The sequence below is a fragment of the Ambystoma mexicanum genome, chromosome 7p (genome assembly GCF_040938575.1).
Source record: "Ambystoma mexicanum isolate Mex_15411 chromosome 7p, UKY_AmexF1_1, whole genome shotgun sequence".
NCBI classification, from domain to species: domain Eukaryota; kingdom Metazoa; phylum Chordata; class Amphibia; order Caudata; family Ambystomatidae; genus Ambystoma; species Ambystoma mexicanum.
In genome coordinates this window covers 217,343,741-217,370,145 of record NC_090939.1, presented here as the reverse complement: position 1 = coordinate 217,370,145, position 26,405 = coordinate 217,343,741, and the positions used below count along the sequence as shown (strand labels likewise).

Genomic DNA, 26,405 nt, shown 5'->3' with positions numbered 1-26,405 from the left:
TCGCAAGGCTCTACCCACCCATCAAGAGGCCGCACCCCGTGTGGGACCTCAACACAGTCTTGGGCACCCTGGCGAACAAATCGTTAGAGCCAATGGCATCTGTGGACATCAGGCTGGTCACCCTCAAGACGGCCTTACTAGTCGGCCTTACCTTGGCTCGTAGAGTCAGCGAAAAAAATACAGGCGCTGGTCGCCTCGGAACCATATACTACCTTCCACAAGGACAAGGTGGTCCTGCGGACACACCCAGCATTTCTGCCCAAGGTACCGTCTGCTTGCCACCTGAACGAGGAGATAGTGCTCCCTACGTTCTTTGCCGATCTCAAGGACGAGGCACAGAGAGTGCTGCACATCCTGGATGTCGGGCGCACCCTGAGGTTTTTGTCATTTTCGGAGGTTCGAGACCAGGCTACCAGGCCTCCAAGGCCTCTATTGCCTGCTGAATGGTCTCGCCATCAAGGAAGCTTACGAGGGCCAGCACAAGCCACTTGCGGCCAACATGCACGCCCACGCAGTGAGGGCCAAGGCAACGGCCATCGCATACCAGCGTCATGTCCCTAGGCACGTCATAAGCAGGGTGGCCACTTGGGCCACTCCTTGGCTTTCTGCAAGCATTACTGTTTGGATGCCGGCTCCAGAACTGATGCGGCTTTCGGACAGGCTGTTCTCAGGAACTTATTTTCTTAAGGAGGGTCTCCTCTCCACCCTGGTTCTACATTCAGTTGTAATCGCCATGCAGTATGGAGGAAAGGTGATGGGACGTAATAGTAATTATAAGTTACTCACTGTAGTGACTAACATCGTTGGTCCGCTTTCCGCCATATGTCCTACCAACCCCCCACCCCCTAATACTGGTGTCATTAGGCAATGTTAAATCTATGGTTGACGCGTCAATGGGGACTGAGGTGTGGCGGCGGAGTCAGGGCAGCGCATGCTCCCTGGGCCGCACACCTCTAAATTTAAAAGGGAAGGTTTTTTTTTCTGGTGAAAAAGGTTCTGTCTCCCGTCCCTTGGAAGGGACGCCCATGCAGTATGGAGGAAAGGGGACTACGTTCGTCACTACGGTGAGTAACTTTTTTCTGCAGTGTCGTACCTGGCAGCCAGTGCTGAGACTTTTTTAGCTTTGAGTGCTCCCAGTTTGTTTTTTCAATTCTTATTTTACTTCCCTTTGGTGCCTTGCCTTCCACGGTGCGTGTCGGGCGCAAGAGGATTCACAAGATGTGCCTCATGCGATCGCTTGCTCCCAGCCTCTGGCCCCCATGCACTCGGTCTTGAGTGTTTGGGGCCCGACCACCACTAGTGGCACTCATGTTCAGCCTGCTTCGCTCTCTGCCACAGGGCATTGAAGAATCATTAGTCGCTATGGTGGGAGATCTTCCACACTTCTCCCCAACCCCACCTTAAGGGCTTTGTGTCCAGGACCTCTTGTCAAAGCAAGGTAGGCCCGCTGTTCAGCACGGCGCAACAGCACAGTGACTGCTTCCCCGGAGTTCCGGTGGATTGTGGTTCCTCTGATTCAGGTTCTGAGAGGCCCGAGACCTCTAAGGCTACCGGCTCCTAAGACAGGGGGCCCTTACGGATTATCCTCGGAAGGGCGATCGGGCTCGTCCTCTTCTACCCCAGGGGGGTAAGCGATCGTTGAGTGGCACCTCCAAGAGTCTGTCCTCTGCTAGATGCAGCTCGGCTACTGGAACATGTGGCGAGGGCTCCCATCCCTACCAAAGCCCGCTCTGAGGCCATGAATCCGGTTGTTATGACTAATGGCCGTCTGGCGAAGGGCTCAGCGCCTACCAGAGGGATCTCTGAGGTCGACGCCACTACTTTGGGTACAAGACCCAATCTGTAACCTCTCGTGTCTGAGGACTCTTGGTTCAAGTCCTTCGTGCCCCCTCTGACCATGGCGTGGTTCAAGGCTTTGAAATGGCGCAGCAGCACGTGACAGATCCTGCCAGGCACACAGCCATCTTGGATCCGACTCAAGACCGCCAGTGCTTTGCAGGATGATTCCAGCCCCATTCCCTCTGGAAGCGGCCGCAGATCCTATGGTGCAGGATGTTGGGCCCCGGAGGGGTACATTTACCCATCCCAGCCTTGCTGCTACACGTACCAGGCGCTTTGATCAGGACCGGATGCGCAGTGCATCAGAGGGCCGGGCCGCTAGGTGCCTGGCGTCTTTGGAGGACTGCTTCTTTGAGCGCTTCCTCTTCCTCATGCTTTCCTTTCAGATAAAGGAGCTCCTGAAGGACATTGTGATGGTCATGCCGAGGGCTGCTCTGCCCCGTCCCCCTCCCCTGGGCACTCCTGTTCCTCCTGCACCCCTAGTGCAGGTCCTTCCACCGACTCAGGCCCTACTGGTCGTTCTGACCCCTCCGCCTCCTTCTGTACCACCCCCTCAACAGCCGTTGGACCTGGCTGCGACTCCGGACCTGGGGGGAGGGCCCCTCCGGCACCTGTGTCCCAGTGCCCGGATTCCCCTCAGTCTATGAAAGGGGGCAGGGGGACAATGACTATGATGGCCAGGACCATGAGCCCTCTACATCCGCTAAGGCCTTTCATGACCGCACTCAAGGCCTGGCGGAGTTCTTGGGTGTCCCTCTTCTCGAAGAAGCCCTACAGGAGTCTGGTGTGCTAGCAGAGGTCTTCGGGAAATGCACCACAATCCGGTCTGGAATCCCCCTCCAGAAGGATGTCTTGCAGGTGGCACGAAAGGTCTGGGAGAGGCCCTGAGCCAACACCCAGACCTCGAAGTTGGACAGCAGGTTTAGGCTGGCGGGCAGGGAGCCAATCCTCCTTCCCTACCACCCGCAGCCCCATTCCTCTGAGGTTGGCGCAGCCTATTATTCTAAACAATCGTCTTCGTCATCTTCCCCTATGGAAGCCACCTCCAGTTGCCTCTCCAAGGAGGACAAAGTCCTTGGGGAAAGCGCTGTTACGCCATCTCAGGATGCATCTGTGGCAAGCCAACGTGGACCCCCTCTTGGCAGCGGCTAACCAGAAGCCTCATGGAGTGTTTTTCTCCCACATCGACGCAGCCACCCAAGGGCTGTGCCTTGGGGTTCAGATGAGTTGGACAGCGTGCATGCACGCCACTAAGTTTTCTTCTGATGTGCAGGGGTGGATCCTGGATCTGCCCTTTGAGGGCATGGACCTTTTTCATTTGTCCACTGAGGACCACTTGACAGAAGTAAACCTCCACTCAAACCGCTGAGTCCTTGGCCATCCTGACAAAATCAGGTCCGAAAACCTTCCTTCAATCTCAGGGTAGGACTGAGTTCAAACCCTGCGCTTCCTTCGGCTTCAAGGAGTTCTGAGACCACAGTACAAGGAGGCCTGACAGTTCGCACAACAACAGGAGGAAGCAGCAGAGGAAGTTACGCTGGTTTTTCTGTCCCCCACAACTCCCCTACTATGCCCCTGCCGCCAAGAATCAGTGGCGTCAAGGTCGGGGAACACAGCTCGCCTGTGCGGGGCCGTTTGGCTCTATTGCAGGACACCTGTAAGTATCCCTTCAGCAACCCGTGGATCCTTTATGTGGTCTCCATGGGCTTTGGCCTCCCTCTTCCCATGCCTCTTCCTTCCTTCCTTCTCTTCGTCAGATCGTATCCCTGGCTCTTTTACATGCGGTCCTGGCACTCTTAGAGGTGCAGGCGATGGAACTGGTTCCACTTGTAGACCGGGGCTTTGGTTACTTTTCCAGGATTGTTTGTGGTGCCCAAGAACAACTGGGCTAGCCTGAGGGTAGTGCTGCACCTGTAATTTCTAAATATCTTTATCGCTGGAACACTTCAAGATCATTTTCCCCCACACACATAGCCGAGGCTCTCTGTGCAGGGGACTGAATGTATTTCCCTGGACCTTAAGGATGCGTACCTGCATGTGCCCATCTATCAAAAGCATCAGAGGTTTCTGCGTTTCACGATTGTCGTACCACTTTCAGTACACAGTGCTGCCCTTTGGCCGGAACTCGGCCCCTCTGGTCTTCACGAAGTTGATGGACTCAGTGGTGGGCATGCTCCGCTTGGAGAGCAGTCATCTATACCCTTATTGGTACGACTGGCTGGTGAGGGTGGGGGTCACCCAAAGGGGTGGTACACTCCTGCCAGAGATCAGAGATTGGCAGATATCCTTCATCAGCTGGGGGTTCCCCCAACCAGAGGAAATCAATTAGGCCCGGTTCAGGAACTGGTCTTCCTAGGGTGCATTGGAACACTACTGTTCATCAGGTGTTCCCCACACCTGAGACTTATGTCCCTCCACTAGGCGGTGGGACACTTTCTGGCCAACTTGGTTCCAGCACATTCTGGGCCTGATCGTCTTCTGCATGCTCACTGTACAGCATGCTTGCCTCAAGATGAGACGCTTCCCGCTCCACCTGGAGAACAATTGGGATCAGGTGACAGGGTCTCAGTCAGACAGGATCCCAATACCATTACTCCTGCTACCTGATCTTCACTGGTGGATGGTAATGTTTCACCCATTTCACTCCTTCTCCTCCCCCCCCAAATCTGCATGGAGGCGTTATCAATCTGGGAATGGGCCCTGAAGGAGGGGGTTTGGATTTCAGCAGTCCATCTCCCGGGGGACAGCAATGCAGAAGCAGACCAGTTGAGTCACTTGAGGTTCAACACCTACAAGTGAGAGTAGCACAAAGACTCCTCGTTATACCTGTTCCAGCTTTGAGGGTTCGCGGACCAGGATTTGTTCGCATTCCCCCCAGAATGCCAAGTGCCCCCAGTTTGTTTCATGAGCAGGTCAGGGTCTGGGGTCACTGGGAGATGCCTTCAAGATCTGTTTGCACGGGCGCAGTTGTTATGCATTCCTGTCACCCCTCTGCTCTCCAGGTTCCAGGCTATGGGTTGCAGCCTCATCCTGGCTTCCCCTCCCCTCTCCCCCCTCCCCCCTGCAAATAGCACTTACCGAGATTCAGCTGCAGCGTTCCTGCTCTGGTCTCCGGTCCGTGTCCTCCGAGTCCCGGCACTAATGAAGGGAAAGCCACCCAGCGGTAGACTTTGTTTACTACAGCTGGCTGGCTTTTCCTTCATTAGTGCCGCAAAAGCAAAAGCCAGCACAGGAGGGCCTCCATTTCACAAAATGGCTGGGCCCCTGTGCTTGCTTTTTCGAATTTTGAGCTTGAATAGCTCAAAATGTTACATAGGAAGTTTTAAAACGGAGGATGCTAGTATTTTTTTTTTTTTATGTGGCCTATCTATTTTTTAAATAAAATTTTTTACTAGACCATCTCTTTAAGGGTTTGTCTATGCTTTTTACTCAGTTGCATAGACCACCTCCGGTCTGGGACCTCAATGTGGTTCTTGCGGTTTTGCAGTGCAAGTCTTTCGAGCCGATGGCTTCTGTTGACATTCGCTTGGTGACTTTAAAGTCTGTTTTATTGGTGGCTCTCCCCTCTGTGCGCAAGGTTAGTGAGCTGAAGGCGTTGTCTTTGCACGAGCCGTTCATCACGTTTCACAACGACATCGTCATCTTGCTGACTCACCCAAATGTATTGCCCAAGGTGGGTTCTCCATTTCATCTGGATCAAGAGATCTTCCTTCCAGTGTTCTTCCCGAACCTGCAGTCAGAGGGCCCTGCATTCCTTCAACCTCAAGAGGGTCCTCACGTTTGATCTCTCGCAGACAAAATCCTTCAGGAAGTCTGAGGCACCGTTAGACATTTGGGTGCTCCTCCCCGGCTCTCAGGCTTCCATCGCCCATTGGATGGTTTACGCCATTTCGGAGGTTTATACAGCCATGGGCAAACCTGTTCCTGAGGGGATTCATGCTCATGTGGTCATAGTCAAGGCCAGGGCTGTTGCGTTTGTTTGAGACGCGCTTCTTGGGATGTCATCAGCAAGGCAGCTTCTTGGGCCACTCCGTCAGCCTTCTGTAAGCACTACTTACTGGACACCAGCTACAGGCGCAATGGAGTTTGGTCAGGCGGTTCTGAAGAACCTTTTTGCTTGGTCTTAGATATGAGGCAGATTGTCACAGCTCCACCCTATCTTTCTTGGTTGGTGGAATCGCCCACAAGGATGGACGAAAGGGGACGGGATGGATGAGTAATTAAAGCTACTCAGTGTAGTCACTAGAGTACTTGTAGTCCTTAGTCCCCTTTCCGCCATACTGTCATGACCACTGTGAGGGGGCACAAGTTGTGCCACAAGCAGGCTCCCACCAGAACCCTGAGGGCCTTAAAACCACTGCAAAAGGGCTCCTGGAGCCAGTCCTGGCGCCTTTGGCACCAGGCTCATATGTAGGAAGGAAGGGCTGTTCAAACCGGGTGTCATTTATGTACATGGGCCTTTAAATCCAACATGGAAGCACCCACACAGCCTAGTTCTAAGAACCAAGCCATGCGGTCTAGTGTTTTGGGTGTGGCAGGCCGGGAACTACTTTACCTGGGCTATATAAACCACACCCTGACTGCAGAACACGCTTCACGTTATTCTGCAACCAGCAGTGTGACGCTCACTGTGTCCAGCTCCTGGTCGTCAGCATCTTCCTGTAGTCCTGCAAGAACAAGATTATTCTATCTTACCTGAAAAAAACACCATCCAGCATTCAGCATCTCAACCGGGCTGCAATCTGTGGAAACCGAGAGAAGAAACCTCTCACCTGTGAGTACTAGCTTAAGGAATTCCGGCGAACTGCTACCACAGCTGCTGCTCGAACATCGCGACCTGCAATAACGAGAAAAGGAAAAACAATATTAGAACGCGCGTGCTTCCAAAACATCGAATTCCATCAGTCTTACCTGAGTTTCATCGAGCTACGCTGCGCTTCAATCCGGAGCACCAACATCTGCAAAGGAAAAAGACACATTCAGGTTTGCATTCAATATTAAACAACCGCACAGCGGTGTACTTACCTTAACAGATTCCTGGGGCCTGTTTTTCATCGCGCCCTCATCCACTCGCAGCACCACAGCGGCCTGTGAGGAGGAGATCATCAAAACACAGGTTAGCTTTAAAAGACAAAGGCGCAGCGCTTTGCGTTTTCTCTTACCTAGAAACGTGCCTCTCCATCCGGCATGCCAGCATCAAGACCTTCGCACCTGAAAAGGAGGAGATAAAGACATTAACCGTTTCCCACCATAAACAGAACTAGACTTACAGTTAACAAACCTACCTGCCTACCAGCAGATTCAGGGTCACAGCAGGCCTGGGCCCAAGGAAGGCGTACTGCACCAGTGAATCAACATGGGCAGCTCGCCAACAAACGTCAAGCACCCCTGCACAAGAAATGCAGGACGAATAGCTCACCCTACAAATAACTAAGGTGAGAAAAGAACCCAGTGGGAAGGGAATCTGTCAGAGGGAGATGGGAGAGTCACCCATTAAAGACAGTTATCACAAATCCTCCCTTCTGTAATTGCATATTCATTATTCAGCACTGGGCAACTAAGCATCAAGGGTTCCAGATCTCAGAGCCTTCCAGACCCTGCCGGGGATATCAGGTGAGGGTTAACACATACATCCCACCCACCTTCCTCCGCTAGTATGCCAAGAGCTAATAACAGGTGTAGCCAGGTATCTAAGTGTTCGATGTGTTCAAAGGGGCCTGAGGTGCGGCTCTGGAGGGCATGGCCGCAACAGGGCATTCCCACACCAGAGGCCGCGCCCCTGCGTGCTATACTAAATTTAAAGGGGAATCTTAATTTTTCACTGGCAAAGGTTCCGCTACCATCCCCATGGTGGGGGACCACCACAAGGATTGAGGAAAGGGAACCGAGTACTATAAGTACTCTAGTCACTACGGTGAGTAACCTTTAATTTATGCACCAAGCGTGAACATGTTTTTATACTGGCATATATTGTGGGCAAAAGCATTATGAAAATGTGTTGGAAAATGCTGCCTGTACTACTGGTGACGTGCATGTCTTTGAATTTTTTTTCATTTGTCACCCTACAAATCCAATTACAAACGGTCTATTCAACCAGTTTTTCCTTAAAGTGCGCTATACAATGTACCATTGTCACCAGTTATTGAAAACGATCTCTTGGGGGAAGAACCGCCACGACCCTTCCCCTTCAGGGTCCCTCCCAAAGCTGTCTCTCCGGCATGTTTGTAGGAAGCATTTATGCCCCGCCAATTAAAAAATGTATGAGTCGCCTCTGGGTATAGCACTGCCTTATGGCACTCTCATGCAGCAAAATGTGGGCATACTGGTATTTCACAGCACTACAATGCCTGGGGAGACTATTGTGTATTTATAATGCGCCTATACAGCCAAATGGTCTTCCACGGTGCATCAAGACAAGGGAGGGGGCTGCTCGGGGGGGGGGGGGAATAAAACAAACAAAACGTGCCTACTAGGTCTTGAGACATTCGGATCGTGCAAGTGCCACAACAAGGACAAAAGCAGAAGGCGGAGATGAGGTGTGGGGGCGGGGCAGGGAGATGGTAAAACAATAGTGTTCCTAATAGGTTGAGACAATTCGGATTGTGCAAGTGCCATAACAAGAATGAAGGGGAGGGGCGAGGAGGGGAGAAGAAATGGGGGGTGAGGGGCAGGAAAGAAGACAGATGATAACATTCCTACTAGGTTGAGAGACAATTCGGAGTGTGCAAGGGGGAAGTGTAGTGATCTGGAGGGCGGGAGGAGAAGGGTGCAGAAGTGCAAGTCAACAAGTGCACTTGCACTTAGCAAGGGTGGACAAGCTAGTGCTAGAGGATAAGAGCGAGGCCCAGTGGCGAGGAATGTTTGCAGAGTCGAGGCTGGGACAACAGAGTTACTGTCCTTGAAATTCAGGAGGAGCAGCGGAGCACATGTTAGGATGGGACTAACACAGAGCAGTGCCGTCCAGAGACTACCAGGGTGAGAAGAGTAGGAGGGGCGAGGGGGAGGGCAAGGGAGGCCTGAGAGTGGGTGAGGGAGAACAAAGCCAACTACAGCACAACAGCAATGAAATCGCCTTGTTTCAAGGGAAAAACATAGGTTTCAACAAACATCAGTGCAAGTAAAAACACCTAGATGAGAGAATACTGGATCCGCATAAGTGCCCAACAAGGACCATACAAATGTGGGCGTCGTGCAGCAGACTAAAGCATTGGTAAAGAGAAGAAATAAGAGGTGGGACAGTTTAAAAAGGAAGCAGTAATGGCTGCTCCCCTGCCCGCACCTTTACCTTGTCAGTCTCGCTGCTGGTTGACGGCTGCGCTGTATGCTCCACAGGAAAACAGTCAGGAGCGACTACTGAGGGAGCTAACCTTGGCCTCGGGGCCCTTTGTAGCTGGGGGCTGTCCTAGTAGACTGTACTAAGAGGAGGTCAGCAGCCAATGGGAGGGGGCAGATGCAGGTGCTGGATGAAGGCACTTGCAGAAGCAAGGACAACGACCAATGGGGGTGGGGGCACGAGGGTAGGTCAGACAAGACACGGGTAAGTGTGGAACATGAGAGGTAGAGGAACACTAGGTGCTCTGCGGGGGGGGGGCAAGAAAAAAATGTAAAACAAAGGGGGGCACAAGGGAGAAAGGACACAATCCACCCTGCACTCCGGATGGCCGATGACACAACTGGTCATTTAGACAGGTCTGTGGCATGTGTAAAATTTTAAAAGCAAAGCAAACTTGGCCATTGTGTTAACTTGCACAAATTCCGAGTGCTCTGAAATTCTCAATGGAGTGAAGTTGGGCCACGGGCACTATTTCAGGGCACTGTGTATTTGTGCAAGTTTCAGTCCCAAATGTATTTCAAAATTGGCTTGAAGTTCGGCTAGTGTTCTTGCTGTGTATTAAAAAGAAAATCAAACTAAGAAATCAAACTGGCATCAATTACTCTGTAAGGCCCTTTCCAAAGCTAGGTTTATGCTCAATAAATAAATGCAAAAAAATAAATAAAATGAATGCTGGGAGAAGAGCTTTGATATCTGATACAATAGGTTATTTATAACGCGCTTAATACCCAGAGGTTTCGAAGCACGGACCTGGGATCGAACCTGTGTTGCTCTGTGTCGTCTTGGTTCCAAGGAGAGCACGTTTCCCCTGAGCTATCAGACCGAGACATCATTAATTCAGCGCTGGACTTTTGATTACAGGAGTATATGGTAACATAATATAAACCATAACAGAGATCACTGCTGGACACTGTTTGCATTTGCTGAATACATATGTTTTCTCAGAGCAGTCCTTCAAATGGCTCAATGGACGGACTAAGCTCCAGCTTGGTGTATTAACTGGGCCTGATGCGCACGTTGGAATCCAGCATCGGATGTTAACGAGAATGCTAATCAATACATCACAAAAAAAAATAAAGCTGCGTAACACCGGCAACCTGGGGGAGAATTCATTTCAGAGGGAGCGCTAAAGTATTCCTCCCCCCGGCGATTCTATTTCAGAATAAAGTCTCCGGGGGAGAATTCATTCTGAAATTAAATCGCTGAGGGGACAGTACGTACATGGGCGGAAATATTTTGTGACACCGGTTACCACTCATACAGTGCTGTGTGACACTTCTATGGACATTCTAGCCAGCCTGCAAACTTTGGTTTCTGAATTGCTGCATAGGCTTTCTGGCCCATTTTGTGCCTCTGTACCAGGTACATCCTGCTGGCCTGCTGTGTGGAAGCGGTCGGAGCGGGTGGATGGACTAGTCTGCCCCCGGTTTCTGCTATCCACACCTGAAGGAAGGTGGTGGGGGGTGGCGGTTTATCTTAGTTAGTATTGGTTGAGAATTGTGGGAGGGTGGCTAGTGGAGGGGGGGCATGGGACAGGAACTCGGGAAGGGACAGGTGAGGGGGCGCAGGACAAGGGGAGTTGGGAGTTTTGAGAGGGTTACACTTTATTGAGGTTTGTTGTCAAGTTCGGAATATCAAAAGCCATGGGACTTGGTCTCGGAGGTACAGAAGACGTGCACAGACCGAACTTGCTTTGTTCAAGGGGTGCCGTCCAACTTAGAGTAGGAACATGAACAAACGTAATGGAGTGGATTGACGCTGACCTTAACCTTCTGCGACCTAAAATTAATTTCACGAGAGTTGACTTATCATTGTAGATGTCGCATTTGGCAAGAGAGATAGAGGTACACACTCCAACCTCAATAGTGGAAACAGGTAATGAAAACTCTTTCGTACAAATGCGCCAAACTGGTGTAATGATATCTCAAAAATCAAGATTTATTGGTGAGCGCCCTTCATGGTGACCATGAAGGGCGCTCACCAATAAATCTTGACTTTAGAGTAGGAACATGGAATGTGCAGGGCCTGGGCAATGGGTGAAAGTGACTACGGGTGGGACAGTATTTGAAATGGCACGCTATACAGCTTGCACTATTACAGGAAACCCACTTGCAAGGTGCGGACCTGATGAAACTAGAATCCAGATGTGGTGGGTAGGGTGTTTGGCTCCTCATACTAAAAATTTGTCTAAGGGGTACTAATATGGGTAGCCCTGGTTAGCCCTCTACAGGTGGAGTGGACAATGGGGGGGATACTCGGGGAGACCAATAGCAGTTGTGGGGCGATTGGAAGGTTGAGATATATGTGGTCAACTCGTATGCTCTGAACGCAGATGAAAAGGACTACTTACCCCTCTGTGTTGAAATTGGTGGAGGGTCTGCCGGTCTGGCCTATACATATGGGGAGGTGACTTTAACTGTGTACTGGACCAGGATTTGGATCAGACTCGGAAAAAGGGCCCCGCAAAATAGCAAGCATTGGCTACATTGCACCTGGTCATAGAACGGCTGGACTTGGTAGAGTTGTGGCGGGAGTCACATGGGCCTGGAAAAGGGTACTCATTTCACTCTGGTTAATGACTCTAACTACAGGTTAGACTATCTGTTCAAAGGCAGGGAGCACTTTCACTGGTTTGCTGAACCGAAGTACCTGGGCAGAACTATCGGATCACTCCCCACTAGGGGCAACCTTGAGGGGCCCACTGAAGAGACCCGCTGTTGGATTATGCGGTCAGGCACGTTCAAAGACGTGGCATGTATGCGATCAATGAGAGACACTATAACTTCCTTCTTCGAATTGAACAAAGGGTCCGTAGATGATTTTGGGATGCTTTGGGAGGCATTTGAAGTGAATTCGAGGGGGATATGTATGTCCTGCACAGTGTGGGTCATAAAAACCCTGAGTGCTCATTGAAAAGGCTGGAGGAGGGGGTAAAACGAGATTTGGCGAGAGGACAGCAGGTAGGGGTGGAGTTTGCTGCAAAGATGCAGGCTCACTTGAGATCTAGAACTAGTTATCACAATTTGACCATAGCTGCTTCACAATGAAAATACATGGGGACAAAGCAGGCCAGGGGAACGATAACCCAGATATAGGAACCAGCAGGCGATTTGCTGCTGTCACAACAATTGATAAACTAAGTGTTCCAGGGGTATTGTAAGTAGCTGTATTCGACTGAGGGAACCTATTCCGACTTGGATGCCTTGGATCTGCTAGACCTAGTGCGGCTACCCAAATTGGAGGGGGGAAGCCAGGGAGTGGTTGGAGGTGCCCATAGAAGAGGGATAGATATTTAGACATGATACAATCCATTCAAACTAACAGAGTCTTGGGGAGGGATGGGTTCCCGGTGGAGTTTTATCCAGAATTTGCAGACGTTCCGGTCCGACCCCCAACTGAAACGGGTATACAACAAAGAGACAATAATCATCATGCTCCTGAAAAAGGGCAAGGACCCGACCCAATGCGCCTCACACAGGCATAGCTCTTTGAATGTAGATGCGAAGATCATTGTAAAAGTATTAGCATCCAGACTAGCCAGGATAGCCCCAAAACTAGTACACCCAGACCAGTGTAGATTTATTGGAGGGCACGATACCAGTATGAACTTTCGCCCTCTACATCACGTAATGAATTTAGTCAACGGGTCGCAGAGGGAAATTGTACTGGCTGCAATGGACAAGGTTAAAGTGTTCGATTTGCTTGAATAGCTGTTCAAAGTATTGAAGGCCTATGGATTTGGAAATCAGATTCTTAGCTGGCTGAGACTATTGTAAAATAGCTGGATGACCAGGGTAAAGACTGGCGCGTGGGTTCTTCAAGCTGGTCACTGGAGCGGGGTATGCGATTCTCAATGGCACTTGAGCCCCTAGCTCAATGTTTTCCGACATATATCCCAGAAACCAGTAAAATGGCGGGTGGAGTGACGCAAACTATTTCGCTCTACGCGGATGAGGTTTTGCTATATGTAAAAGGGTGGTTTTGGTACCGATGTGTAGCCCCTTTTGGGGTCCTGGTTGATGGAATGGGTCGCTTGCGCTGTGGTTACAGTGGTTCCAGCTGGGTCTTGTTTAGCCCGCGATGGGCGGCCTGAGTTGTCTGTGCAGGTGTGTAGCCCCTGGTGTGTAGCCACAGGGGGCTACACACCGGTACCAATAGCCTTGATAAAGACCTCCGGGTCGAAAAACGTGTCAGCTGACAACAAGGGGACTCAAGACCCCCAAATGTACTACATGTATACTACAATTCGAATGAAAACCAACCACTTTCATAAATATAAAAGCAAAATTATATCGCAGTGAATAGTGTGTAAGAATAATTTCTTTGAAACCTGAAAGCAAGATAGCCAGGAACAAACCCCCCCCCCCTTCTTCTACTTAACAAATGAGGTGTTTGGCTAAACCTCAGTTACCTGTGATCTTGCAACCTGCTTTCCTACCCCGATGCACAAGGAACAGAGCCCAGCAAGGTCATTTCCAAATCTAGAGCCAACTACGTTTCTTTTGCTATATGTAAACAACACTCTCGAAAATATGCCGATCATCCTGGAAATTTTTGAAAACTTTCGGAAATTATCAGGGTTCCATATTAATAGGGAGAAATCACTTTTGTTCTTGTTGGCAGGTCTTAATGGAAGGTGGACTTCTCACGGTTTGGGGGATGGGGATCGGGTGGGAAAGCGAGTCCTTTTATATATCTGGCAATACAGGTTTTTCATAACATCGAGGACACGTTGGTTTATAATACGGAGCGCGTGCTCTCTGGGATAGGTGGCGCTGTGCAGTTGTGGAAGAAACTGCTCTTTTTGTTAATGGGGAGGGTGGCTCTCTGTAAAATGGTAGTACTCCATAGGCTGCTGTATATTTTCACCAAGATCCCATATGTCATTTAAAAAGTATTTTTCAGAATGCTGGACAAAAAACTATGGGAAATATATTATGGAACACTGGGCGGTGCAGCATGGCTATGAGAACACTATGGTGCAGACGAGAGGAGGGGGGCACTAAATATGCCGGATTTTAAACAGTTTCTTTGCAGCAGTCTGTTGCCCACGGAAATGTGCACCCGGGGGCGAGATTGCAGGTTTGCTGGGAGCTAGCCTGTGGGCAGTTAAGGGGACACAAACATCTTTAGGCTGATGCAGGAAGTGTGGAACAAGCTTTTGGGGCGGTTGAGGGTTGAAGGCCTGTATGGCGGGGAGCTATCCATAGGATTCAATGTGACGAACAGAATAGCACTGAGAGGTACAGGATTAGTAATCCTTAAGGAGAGGCAATGCACAACACTAGGATTTATTCACAGGTCGGTTGGGGGGGAATTACTAACATTTGAGTGGAGACAGACTTATTCCCCTCCTGGGCCCCAGCCTCAGAACCAAAGAAGCAATGACTGGGTGTTCCAGATCCACAGCACCCAGTTTGGGGGCAGGTTGACTCTCCGCAGTCAGGCTTGGAGGATACGGTTCGCGGACGCCTGTGTGATCTCTGTAATCTCACAGGGTTTCCGGCTACCTCTCCCATTCCCTCCTCCCTCCCCCTTTCCTCGTCCCTCCCCCTTCCTCAAATCGGGACACCGTCACTCCTTGCCAAGCTCCGCTCCCATGTGGCGAGCGAGGCGGCAGAGCCAGTCCCACTGCCCCAGCAGGGGTTGGGCTTTTATTCCTGCATCTTTCCTATTCAGGTAAAGAACCAGACAGGCCTGCGAGTGGTCCTAGATCTTTCCTTCTTAAACCAATACCTGCCTCTGCAATTAAAGCTGGAGTCACCTTTTAGAATTTTTGTAGAGACGCTGTGTGGGGGAGACTGACGTGCTACTTGGATCTGAAGGGCACATGTTTACATGTCCCAAAGCGCAGGCGCATCGACCCGTCCTCAGGTTTCAAGTCATGCATCTGCATTGCCAATAAAAGGTACTATCATTCGGCCTGGACTCAGCGCCCAGGGTCTTCACAGGGCTCATGAATGCGATTTTGGGTCTGCTCCGGTCAGAGGGCCATCATCTATACCCGTACCTTGATGACTGGTTAGCCAGACCAGGGTCTCCAGCGCAGGTCAGGTATTCAGTCGCCAGGTTTATGACCATACTCTGAGTTTGGGTTCTCACTCAACTTTCAGAAGTTGCGCCTACAACCGACGCAAACACGGAGTATTCTTGGGTCTGCAGTGGGACATGCAGAGGAAAATGGTGTTCCCCACAAGGGAAAAGGTGGCAACTATCTAGGCCGCTGTGGATCACTTCCGCACCAAGGAGGTAAGCACAGCATGGTGGTACCAGCCCCAATTGTGTCTGATGGCGGCCTGTCTCCTGGCGGTCCCCTACATCAGGCTATGAATGAGTAGGCTGCAGCAAGGTTTTTCAGCATCCTGGGACCAGGACTCGGGAGATCATGCTGCTGCGGTCTCCATACGCACTCACCTGCAAGAAGATCTATAGTGGTGGAGACAGGGGTCCAACCTCTGGGCAGGCAAACCTTTCTGACCGCCCCAGGTGGACCACACCATTGCGACAGACTACTCCCTCCAGGGTTGGGGGCCACCCTGAGCGGACATGCTGTACATGGTCTATGGTCAAGGGAGGACCAGCAGAACCACATCAACTGGTTTGAAACAATGGCTATCTGGCTCGCGCTCAAGGGCATTCCTTACCATCATCAAGGGCAGAGTGGTGTGCATTCAGACGGACAACTCTACCTGCATGTATTACCGCAACAAGCAAGGGGGCACCAGATAGCTGCCCCTGTGCAAGCTGGTAATAGCCCTCTGGGAATGGGCCATTACGCAGGAGGCCTGGATTTCGGCAATCGCCAACCGGGAGAGTCGAATCATGAGGCAGACAGCCTCCGCCGGCTGGGCTCAGACAACTGTGAGTGGCAGCTGAACAGAAAGGTACTTATGGGAATCTTCAGCAGGTTGGCGGTCACCCCAACATAGACCAGTTTGCGACAGAGAGCATCAGGACATGCCGGCGATTCGCTTCCTGGGGTGGACGGGGCCAGGACTCCATGAGGGACGTGTTGCAGATCCGATGGAATGTGGGCCTACGCGTTTCCTTTAACCCCTCTTCTCCACAAAGTCCTGGGCAAAATCAGGGAAGCCCACCAGCTGCATCTCATCCTGATGGCTCCCCAGTGGCCAGCCAGAATGTGGTTCTCCTACCTGCTGCAATGGTTGGACCAACCTCCGGTTCCCCTCCCTATCGGCCCGGACCCTCTCCTGGTACAGCAGGGGGAGCGTTGATCCATCCCTCCACAGAGAAACTAGCCCTAGCAGCTTGGTCCCTGAGCAGGTAACGTTTCAACCTCTCCAGAAGTCTCTGGACAATCTCAATCATCCAAGGAGTCGGGCTACACGGAAACAGTATAAAAGCAAGTGGACCAGATTCTGTTTCTGGGCCAGAGAAAACTGAGCGGACCTGCTGACTTACACGCTATATCAGGTGCTATCATTCTTGGCTTATTTAGCTAGATCAGGGGTCCATGTGGACATGTGCTGGACGTATCTGGGCAGCCATAGGCGCATACAGTAACTCCGACAAGTCTTCATTGTCTTCATCAAACATCTAGTGGGGCTAACAAGGCTGTACCCCCGGTCAAGCGTCCACACCCGGCCTGGGACCTTAATGTGGTACTTGGTGCTCTGCCGCACAAACCATTTGAGCCCATGGCTACAGTAGATATCAAGTTAGTCACACTCAAGACAGCCCTCCTGGTGGGCCTCACCTTGGCTCAGTCAGCGAGCTCCAGGCTCTAGTGGCCACAGAGATGCAGTATTTCATGAGGACAAGGTGGTGCTGCGCACTCATCCTTGGTTCCTCCTAAAAGTCGTCTCATCTTCTCATCTTTGCATCTTAAGAAGATCGTGCTCCCCACCTTCTTCCCTAACCCGGTGGAGGAGGCGGAAAAGGTGCTCCACTGCCTCGACGTCAGATGAGCTTTAAAGTTCTACCTGTCCCATAATAAAGACTTTCGCAAATCAGATGATTTATACATCACCTTCTAAGGATCAAAACCAGGCAAACACGCGTCTAAGGAATCCGCAACCAGTTGGATGATTGCAGCCATTGACGAGGCGTTCAGGACACAGCACGAGAAGATCCCAAGGGACTTGCACGCTCACGCAATCGGGGCCAAGGCAGTAGCTGTTGCTTTTCAGCACCATGTTCCATGGTAGGTGATCAGCAAGGCAGCCACGTGGTCCTCCTCATCGGCCTTCTGCAAGCAATGCTGTTTGGATACAAGCCCTCGGGCTGACTCAGCCTTCTGACAGGCGGTTCTGCATAACCTGTTAACCTGTTTGCTTAGAGTCCACAATCGCTCTCCTCCCCAGGGCTTGCTAATCAGTTGTCATCACCAATGCCATATGGGGGAAAGGGGATAGGGCGTAGCAGTAACTGTTACTCACCGGAGTGACTAACGTACTCCTAGCCCCATCCTCCCCCCCCCCAATACGTCCCACCATCCTTCCCCCCCTCCCCGCCCCCCCAAATAAGAGCAGGGTTGTTTAAATATTCTAATACAGCCAACGCGTCAAAGGGGACTGAGGTGTGGCGCCTCTGGGTGGGCCTAAGGGAGCGCCTGTTCCCGAGGCCACGTGTGATAAAATTGAAAGGGAAAGTGTTATTTTTCTGGTGAAAAGGGTTCAGTTCCCGTGCCTAGCAAGGGATGCCCATGCAGTAAGGAGGAAAGGGGACTAAGTCCCTCCGGTGAGTAAAACTTAATTTACCTCTCCGGTAACGGATGTGATGAAACTTGCAATCCTTTTGGACATGAACTCATCTTTAAACAAATCCAGAAATTAAACTAAAAAATAAAATCCCACTATTCCTCCTGCATTCTCAAATGCATACTGCCTCTTTTCTTTCTTCAATAGCTGCCATAAAATACATGTCACTAGAGCTGGTGTTTACCTCGCATCCACTGTTGCCGCCTTTACGTAAGCCTGCCAAACATTTGATCAACCATGTTCAACTTATTTACAGCAAGGCAGAGAGGGTGATTGGGTCGGAAACCAATGGGCTAAATCACACCACCTCTGAAAGCCCTACATTTTTTTCCAGTAAATTTGGGAATGGAGGTTTTTGGGAATAACTCCTAATCCAACAACAACTCCTTGCCCAAATGTACCTCATTCCACAGACTCAGGAAAAACATCCCTTAGATCATCAAATACAATGAAACTCACTACTCTTCAAAAGGAGAAGCTAGAAACTCTCGTAGCTAATGGGGCTGAAGTGCAAGTGATGGGCCACCTTCAGTTCTGAAAACTGCTAAAAACCTGTGTTGCTTTATTTGTCTGCTGACTCGTCGCTGAACTCAAGACCTGTGCAGGAGCTTGAATGCAACGCATAACATTCAACAGCTTTTAACTTCTGTGTATACAAACATTTGAAATGGACTGGCTCATGGGATTGCTCAGTCTTCTGTTTACACCCCATAAGTGTTTCTTGGCGAAATAGCACATCTTCAATACATAGAAACACCAATAGGATCAGGTGATGCTTGTTCCACAAGCACAGTAAACCCCACCATGATTTTACATTTCTATATGTAGTTTTACTGTTTGTTTTAACTAAATAATTTTTGGTCATATTTAACTTGGATTAAGCATTTGTTTTTTATTTGCAGGTGCGACCTCAGTTTCCTCCTCCAATTGGCTGGACTGCTACTGAAGATCCTATACAAGTCACGGTTGAAACCCACCCAGTCCAAGAAACGACCTTCCATGTAGCTCCTCAACAAAATCCATTGCATCGCCAGTCAAATAGCTCCCACCACCACCATCACCACCACCACCACCATCATGGACAGCAAGGTTTGGGCAGCAGAACAAGGCCTAGGGTGTATAATTCTCCAACAAGTAGTTCCTCCACCCAGGATGCTATGGAAGTGGTTCACACACACCACTCCTTAACATCTCTGTCTTCCTCAACTACTTCTTCCTCTACATCTTCCTCTTCTACTGGTAACCAAGGTAACCAGGCTTACCAGAATCGTCCTGTTGCTGTTAATACCTTGGACTTTGGACAGAATGGAGCATTGGACATTAATGTGACGGTGTACTCTAATCCTCGCCAAGAGACTGGCATAACTGGCCATCAAACGTACCAGTTTCCTACAAACACAGGGCCTGCTCATTTTGTAACTGAAGGACATATGGCAATGAGACAAGGAATTGATAGAGAAGAGTCTCCTATGACAGGAGTTTGTGTTCAGCAAAGTCCTGTGGCTAGCTCGTGACTAAATTCAAACTAGGTTTGTTTGTGTGTGTTTTTTAGAAGTGTTTTTCCAAAAAGAGCGAGTGCACGGCTGCTTGAATCAGAAGGAGATACACACTCAACCGCTACGAGGGAAAAGCTGACTATTTTTTTAAACTTGAAAAGATTTCAGAGACAATTAAGTGAAAGTATTTTTATTATTTTTTTAAAGAGCCATATCCAGATTCATGTTTTTGGATTGCTCAGAGGTGGTGCCTCTAGGTTTGATCATCCATTTTAACTTTCCTGAGCCCAATAATTTTATTGTTTTGTATCGGTCAACCCCAGGTAATTGTGTTCTTCATATAGCCTGTTGCCAACAAGATAGATTCATCTTCATTCTTACAAAAAAAAATGGGCCCTATGAGTCCTTTTTCTGTAATTTGGGTTTTTAATTCCTCCAAAAAATGGGCACAGAAAAAACAATACTGTCTTGGAGAGGGCCCTAAGAAAAATGAATCTAACTGTACAAAGGGACGGTTGCATTGGAATTCGGAAGGCACATCAAGCATGCTAAGTGGCGGTCATCAGAGCTCTCCTGGTCTGAACTACTGAGGAGTAAAGCAGCAGCTAACATGTGGTGTGGGGCTCGCTAAATGGAGACCACAGTCAGCTTGTGCTGGAACATGTCTAGTCTCATTACTATGTTGCACTGAGAAGCAATCAACGGGTTCATATTTGCCCGTGTTTGGGAGGTCTACATGGTGGTCTTTGGTATAACCTTTGGCCTTATGGATTTGGACTCTTCTGAGTTAGAGCCTACCATTTCAGATGCAATCGCTTTTGGATATGCTTTTGCAGACAGTCCTTAATGCTGAAAACACAGAGAATGGGTAATTCAAGAGGCCTTTCTTTTAAAATAGACTATTGTGACCCACTATTTGTAGGGTATTGCAATGTCACTTTGCGTGTCATAAATTTAACTTTATTGGTTGTAGGTCACAGCGGTAGCGATTTGCGTTTGATGGAAATAACTACAACTGTGTCCTTTCCTGCTTTTTGTTTTTTTGTTTTGCTTTTTCTTGGCACGTGGTATTGCCACCATTACTTCTGCACAAAGATCTTCTGTTCATTCTGAACATTTTTAAAACTTCAGAATTTTATGTGACTGCTTTTTTTGCCTCACAATTATGCTGTGAATTTTACAAAAATTTATTTTCCTTTTTGATAATTTATTGTACCAAAGCTGTTTTATAGCACATAGATGTCTGTAACCAATAATGTAGCAGTTCTGCACTTTTACACAAGGTGTAACTAGACCATTTTTAAACGTCGGTTGAAAATTATGGCTGTACTATTGCTTATACAAAACTGGAACTGTTGCTGAACTCATAGCCATACATTAATAGCAATCTATGTACTGCACATATTAGACCTTATTCAACAGTATCGTATCTGTTACACTATAGGCTTTTGTTCAGACTCCTGAAGTTATAAGGGATACTAGGTTCGGGCACTTTGGAAACAGGCGATTTGTGTATTTTCCACGTAACACAGAAGACATGAAGTGAAGTCCGACTGCATGTACAGGTCCAAAACAATACCATGAGGAAAGCAAAGGCAATCCGAAATTTGTGAGATCTAAGGTGATAAGGTGATTTTTAAGTGGTGCCTCATTGTTGGTTATGCTGCCTTAAAAGTAATAGTCAACTAGACTGTTGTAATTGCAATGCCTTTTATGGGTGGGCATTACAACAATATAACAAAGTGACAAAATGTGCTCAGAGAACTATTTTTTTATTTAAAGTGGAATTGAAGAAAAGCGAGTTATAACCTATAGATTGGTTATTAAGCATAGGGAGATTAAACTGGGCAATCTTGTGAGGTCATCTAGGAATGAATAAAATAGCTGTTTTTATACACCGAAAGGCAGCCTGGACATTTGCAATTCCTAGAATAAACACATGAGGTTATACCTACTATAAACCCGTTTTTATTAAGTGCATATTCTTCCTTGTGTACTGAATTGTTAACAGGTATTTTGAACTGAATTCAGAAATGTTTACATATGTAAGTTTCCGAAATGCATGTCTTGAACATGTTCAGATGAGATTAGCAATATATTAAGCGGCCCAGTACTTTCTGCTGACTTGGAATGTAAGATCAAATATCATATGGGGTTCAATTTAATGCCCATTGATTCACTTTAGCAAGCACCAAAAATGTGAAACTTAAAAAAAAAAAAATCATCTTCACATAAAAAAATTAAAAACCCAATACTTTTGCACACTGTGTTATGTTACAGTCCAGTTTTGTGTGCTTTACTGCACAGTTTGGTTACAGGACTTCTGTGCATTGTAAACATAAACAGCATGGAAAAAGGTTAAATACCTGTGTTCAGATTGTAAGATCTAGTCCGGACTTGCTGTGTATATTGTAACGTTAAATGAAAAAAGATAAGCCCTTTGTATTATAGTCATGCAGTCTTATGTATGATAAACAGTTGAATAATTTGTGCTCAGACTCTTCACTTTTTTTAATTTATAAAACAAACGGAAAAGTCCGAAACAATTCTCCGATGTATTTATGTTCTTTTGACATGGCCTTACTGTTGATACATTTGCCAGCATGTTCATATTGTTTTTTTTATATCTAAGTGCATATTATCATGCACTTGTCAATCAGTGACAAATTAAAGCAAGATTTTTTGTTATAGCTTTTTTCAGCCTGTTCGCTCTGGAACACAATTTAAAAGATTTCAAGCCTTTTTGTATGTTAAATTTGCACTATGTTGTGTATGTACATGCACAGGCATGGCTGCTGGGTATTGTATTTGATGCCATAACGTGACTTGCTTGACAATTGCTTGATGGGCTAGATATTGTTGCACACACAACCACTGACCACAGTTTTATTGATGCAAAGGTACTTGGTGTTTTTATCACTAACTCCCAGCAACACAGACTGCTCTCTGCACAAGTTGGTCTCTCAAATGTTTAACAAAAACAAGTAAACAAAGGTTGGGGGGTACGGGGGCGTTTGTGAAGCTTAAGTGCTTTGGATATGTACCTTGCAAGGTATTCTATTTCTTTGATTTACCTACATGCATTAGAGTATGCGCTTCTTTATTTCAATGGTGCTTCCAATGTATTATTTCCTCAGATTCCCTAACTTGCAAATCTCTCTCGAGACACGCGCCTGCTTCCCAAACTGTGTGATGCAGTGTATTTTCATCCGAACACCGATGTTGGCTCACTTGATGCCTAATCTAATGTTCTCCAGAATGGTTTCTGGCATGGATTCACATGCTCATGAATATTCCCCGTCAGGCTGGGAATCCTCGGTAAAGAAAAAAATCTGTTTGTTTTGTTTCTGAACTGTCTTGCTCCTAACAACCAATCACTGGTCTCTGCCTGGGGGCAGTATGACCCAATGACTGCCCTTTACTTAAGCCCCTCCTCTGGCAGCCATCTTCAGATTTTTACCCCATGTTCAAGTGTTGGGAGTCCTCATGCTGTAGCCCTCGAGCTTTTATTGCGTTTCGCTATTTTTCTAAGAGTTTTGCTCTATTCATTCAATCGAGCCTCAAGCTCCATCGATCCATCAACCGACTAACCGGGACCCGTTTTTCAGAACTTTCTACGCGCCTCAAGGGTGTTTTTTCTTTGAGTTCACTTCTTGGAGGATTCCAGAAGATTCTTGGAGGCCTTTTACCGTGTGGACATGGCCGAGGATAAAGGAGACTCAACGCCTCTGTTCAGGATCTGCCCAGGATGTGGGCTGCGGAACATCTTCCTAGACGATGGGCACTCCCTGTGTCTTTATTGCCTACATTCGGACAGCTCGCACGTGGAGGTGGTCTGTGTGTTCTGCAAGGACATGGTGCCACACACCATGAAAGACCGTCGCAAGCGGCTCGCCGAGTAGCTGCAGACAAAGATTCCAGCAGCGGGTGAGCCCCGGCAGCAAACCTCTCCCAAGAGAAAATCTGAGCGGTCTTCTAAGACCTTATGAGGGTGCACCGGCAAAGGGGGCCCAACATAAGGCAAAGCACTGCGAGTCCACGGGCACCAAGAGTGCCGTTGGTACGGGCTCTGCTGCAGCCAGGCCGGGTGCTGCATCGCCGACGTGGTCAACCACGAGCCAACGCTGCGGTTCAGCGAAGAAGAGGAAGTGAGACCACCCGGTAAGCTTCTGGAGAAGGCCGGTTCACTCCGACGAAGAAAGCTAAGGGGAGCGAGGCGTTGAACCCCCATCCCCCACGGTGAAGGCCTCAGGCGTGCCCAAGGTCGTGAAGGCCCAGGTTCACCAGGCTAAGGCATCTATTGAGGGAGTGGTGGAGCCCCTGGCAAAGGCCGCAGATGCGGTCCCAGTGGAGACGACCCCCAAGATGAGTTTCCCTGCCCACTCGGATGGAATCATCTTTCCTGCCCATTGAGAAGACTCGCGTGAAGACTATGCTGATCATCTCCCTGAGGCCATCGCCCCGGCTGAGAAGAAGGGGGGGGGGGGCATGGTAATCCTGCCGGACTCGGATATCTCCTCCGAGGAGGAGCTCTCTGGCCTGAAGACAGTGCCTGACAAGAAATTTGTCAAGGCCAGTGTCATGATGCCTGCCTCCAAGGAGCCAAACCAGGCCCGGCACCCTCAGAGACAGACACCATGCATTCAAGGGAAGTCCCAGCAGCCCCAGATGGGGGCCCATTGTACTCAGTTCTGGCGCCGTTGACGTCAGGCTCATAGGGGACATCAGTCCTGGCACCATCGGCGCCAGGCTTACAGAAGTAGGTTGGGAGTAGTGCTTGGTGTAAACTTACCTGTGCAGACCATGCTGCAACTTCCAAGACTGGAAGGAACTATTTTTCTAGGGACTACTTGATCTCTAGGGTGTGACCGGTGGAGGAATACATATTTCTGGGGGAAGAATACATACCTGGAACTACTTGAAAGGCTATTTAAGCCACACCCAAGCAGCAGACCACGCTTCTCGTTGTTCTGCACTTAGCAGCTGGACGCTCACCTTGCCTGCTCCTGCCTTGGTCCTCCATCACGCCTGCCAGCATCTTGGAAACACCTAAAGAAGAAAAGGGAAGAGAACAGGTGAAAACAAGAACCTTACCTGATACATCTGCACTCCGGATTCTGCACGCCGACGATCCTGCAAAGAAGGCAAACATTTTAAACGTGCATCGCGTCGCGCGCAGCACGCTGCATTTCACTCACCTGCACGTGGCGTTTTCGAGTCCTGCGACGTCCATCCGGAGCTTCCACCGCCTTCCAGCACCTATTGGAAGGAAGGAGAAAGAGAGGTGAGAAGGGAAACGCGAATCTAAGTAGAACTTACCTGTGGTTCAATTCCCTCTCCGCCTTCGGGTTTGTGCCATACCTTCGGCATCTCAGCACCCCGGCCCCTAAGGGGAAAAGAAACAGACATTGCATTAGTGAGAGCATGTGAGAACATTAGCAATACGCTCACTCAAGACTTACCCATTTGCAAGAGAGACACAGCAGCTCTTTTCGGGTCGGCGCCTTACCTCCGACATTGCCGTACCCCGGCCCCTATGGGGAAAAAGACATTGGACATTAAAGGAGATACTTAAAACTGCAAAGGAATCTCTCATCGGAATTCTTACCAGAATTTGGCTTCATCCAAATCTCCTGCAGCCCGGAATCTTCTCCAGCACTTGCGAAAGAAAAGAACAGATGAGTGAATATAAACCCAAACTTGCCATAAACATTTGCGGTACGACAGGAATGGACAAACTAGTTTAAACTCATCAATCCAGTGAAGTAACTGGAATCACAACGCGCCCCTGCATCAGAAGCAGGATGGAGAGCTCGTCATTTTGGTCCCTAAGGTGAGTCTTCGCAGGGAATCCCAAAAGGGTTTCACGGAGGGAGAGAAGGGAAGTGGGAGGTCGGAACATCACCCGCAGACTATTAACCCTTCCTTTTCACACACAGTGGGATATTCCTCCGAGCCAGAAAAGCCAGGTTGGGGAATCCAGTCCATCTTCCGGGTCTTACGCAGCTCTGCAGAAGAGGTCACAGCAGTCCCAGCCACGCCCGCACCTCCGTGGGAGCCAGGTGAGCGTTACAGCCAGGTCCTACGGGAAGGACCCAGACTAGGTGGACGTGGAAAGCGACGAGGGAATTGACAAGGGGGCGGCAGTGCGGTGAGGAACCGGAGGACACCACGCCACTGCCGACGCTCCCGTTGCAACAGCTGCCACCACCGACACATGTCACCGGACATCCTAAAAGCTCTGCACACCCTGTGCTCGTAGATAAGGACACGGATGCCCGTGCCTCCGACGGGCGAACCAGTGGCGCCTGGAACATCAGAGGACCCGCCACCTAAGCGGAGACGAGTCCATCCGCCTCCACCCTACCATCCTTCTCCTCCATCCCATCTGCCGAGGGACGAGACTGAGTTGGCGATGGCGGGTACGGCAGAGATGACGGAATGGACCTCCCGTCGCCCAGTGCTTTACCACCCGACGAGATTGGCTCGTTCCATGCCATGATCTATAGGGCCTCATAGCTATTTCAACTGAACCCCGAGGAACAGAAGGAGGGATTCCTTTATCAGCTCCAAGAGGAAGACCGTGCTCTCGATCCCGCTGTTAGACGACTTTTGGGACGATGGGCTGTCCCTCCTGAAGAACCCGTCCTTGGCCCCGGCAAAGAGACCAGTACGAGAAGAAATACAGGGTGCCAGGCTCTGCAACGAAGTGTCTCAGATCTCAGCTGTCCCCGGACTCTCTGGTCTCGGCGACGGCCAGGAAGAAATCTACATGGTCAGCAGCATCGACTTCCACTTCCCCACAAGACAGTGAGGGAAAGAAGCTAGACGCCATGGGACGACGGGTCATCTCGTCAGTGGCAACGACCATTAAGGTGGCCAACGCTCTAGCCATCATGGCCTGCGACGACAGGGAGCTTTGCTTTAAAATCGCCCCTCTCCTGGACTTCCGGACGACAAGAGGACGGAGGCCCTTGAAATCCTACAAGAAGGCGAGGTGGCATTGGACCATGCCAT

The 26,405-nt window shown here is 49.4% G+C and overlaps 1 protein-coding gene across 4 annotated transcripts in view; it reads left to right on the top strand.

Moving 5' to 3' along the window:
* DYRK1A (dual specificity tyrosine phosphorylation regulated kinase 1A) overlaps positions 1–21,936 on the top strand; it is a 1,390,196-nt gene extending 1,368,260 nt beyond the window's left edge. For all 4 annotated transcript variants that reach the window (XM_069636083.1, XM_069636082.1, XM_069636084.1 and 1 more), the window contains one exon: positions 18,795–21,936. In XM_069636083.1, coding sequence (XP_069492184.1) covers positions 18,795–19,406 — 612 coding nt within the window. In that variant the 3' untranslated portion in view covers positions 19,407–21,936. The remainder of the gene's footprint in view (positions 1–18,794) is intronic.
* Positions 21,937–26,405: the final 4,469 nt, after the last annotated feature.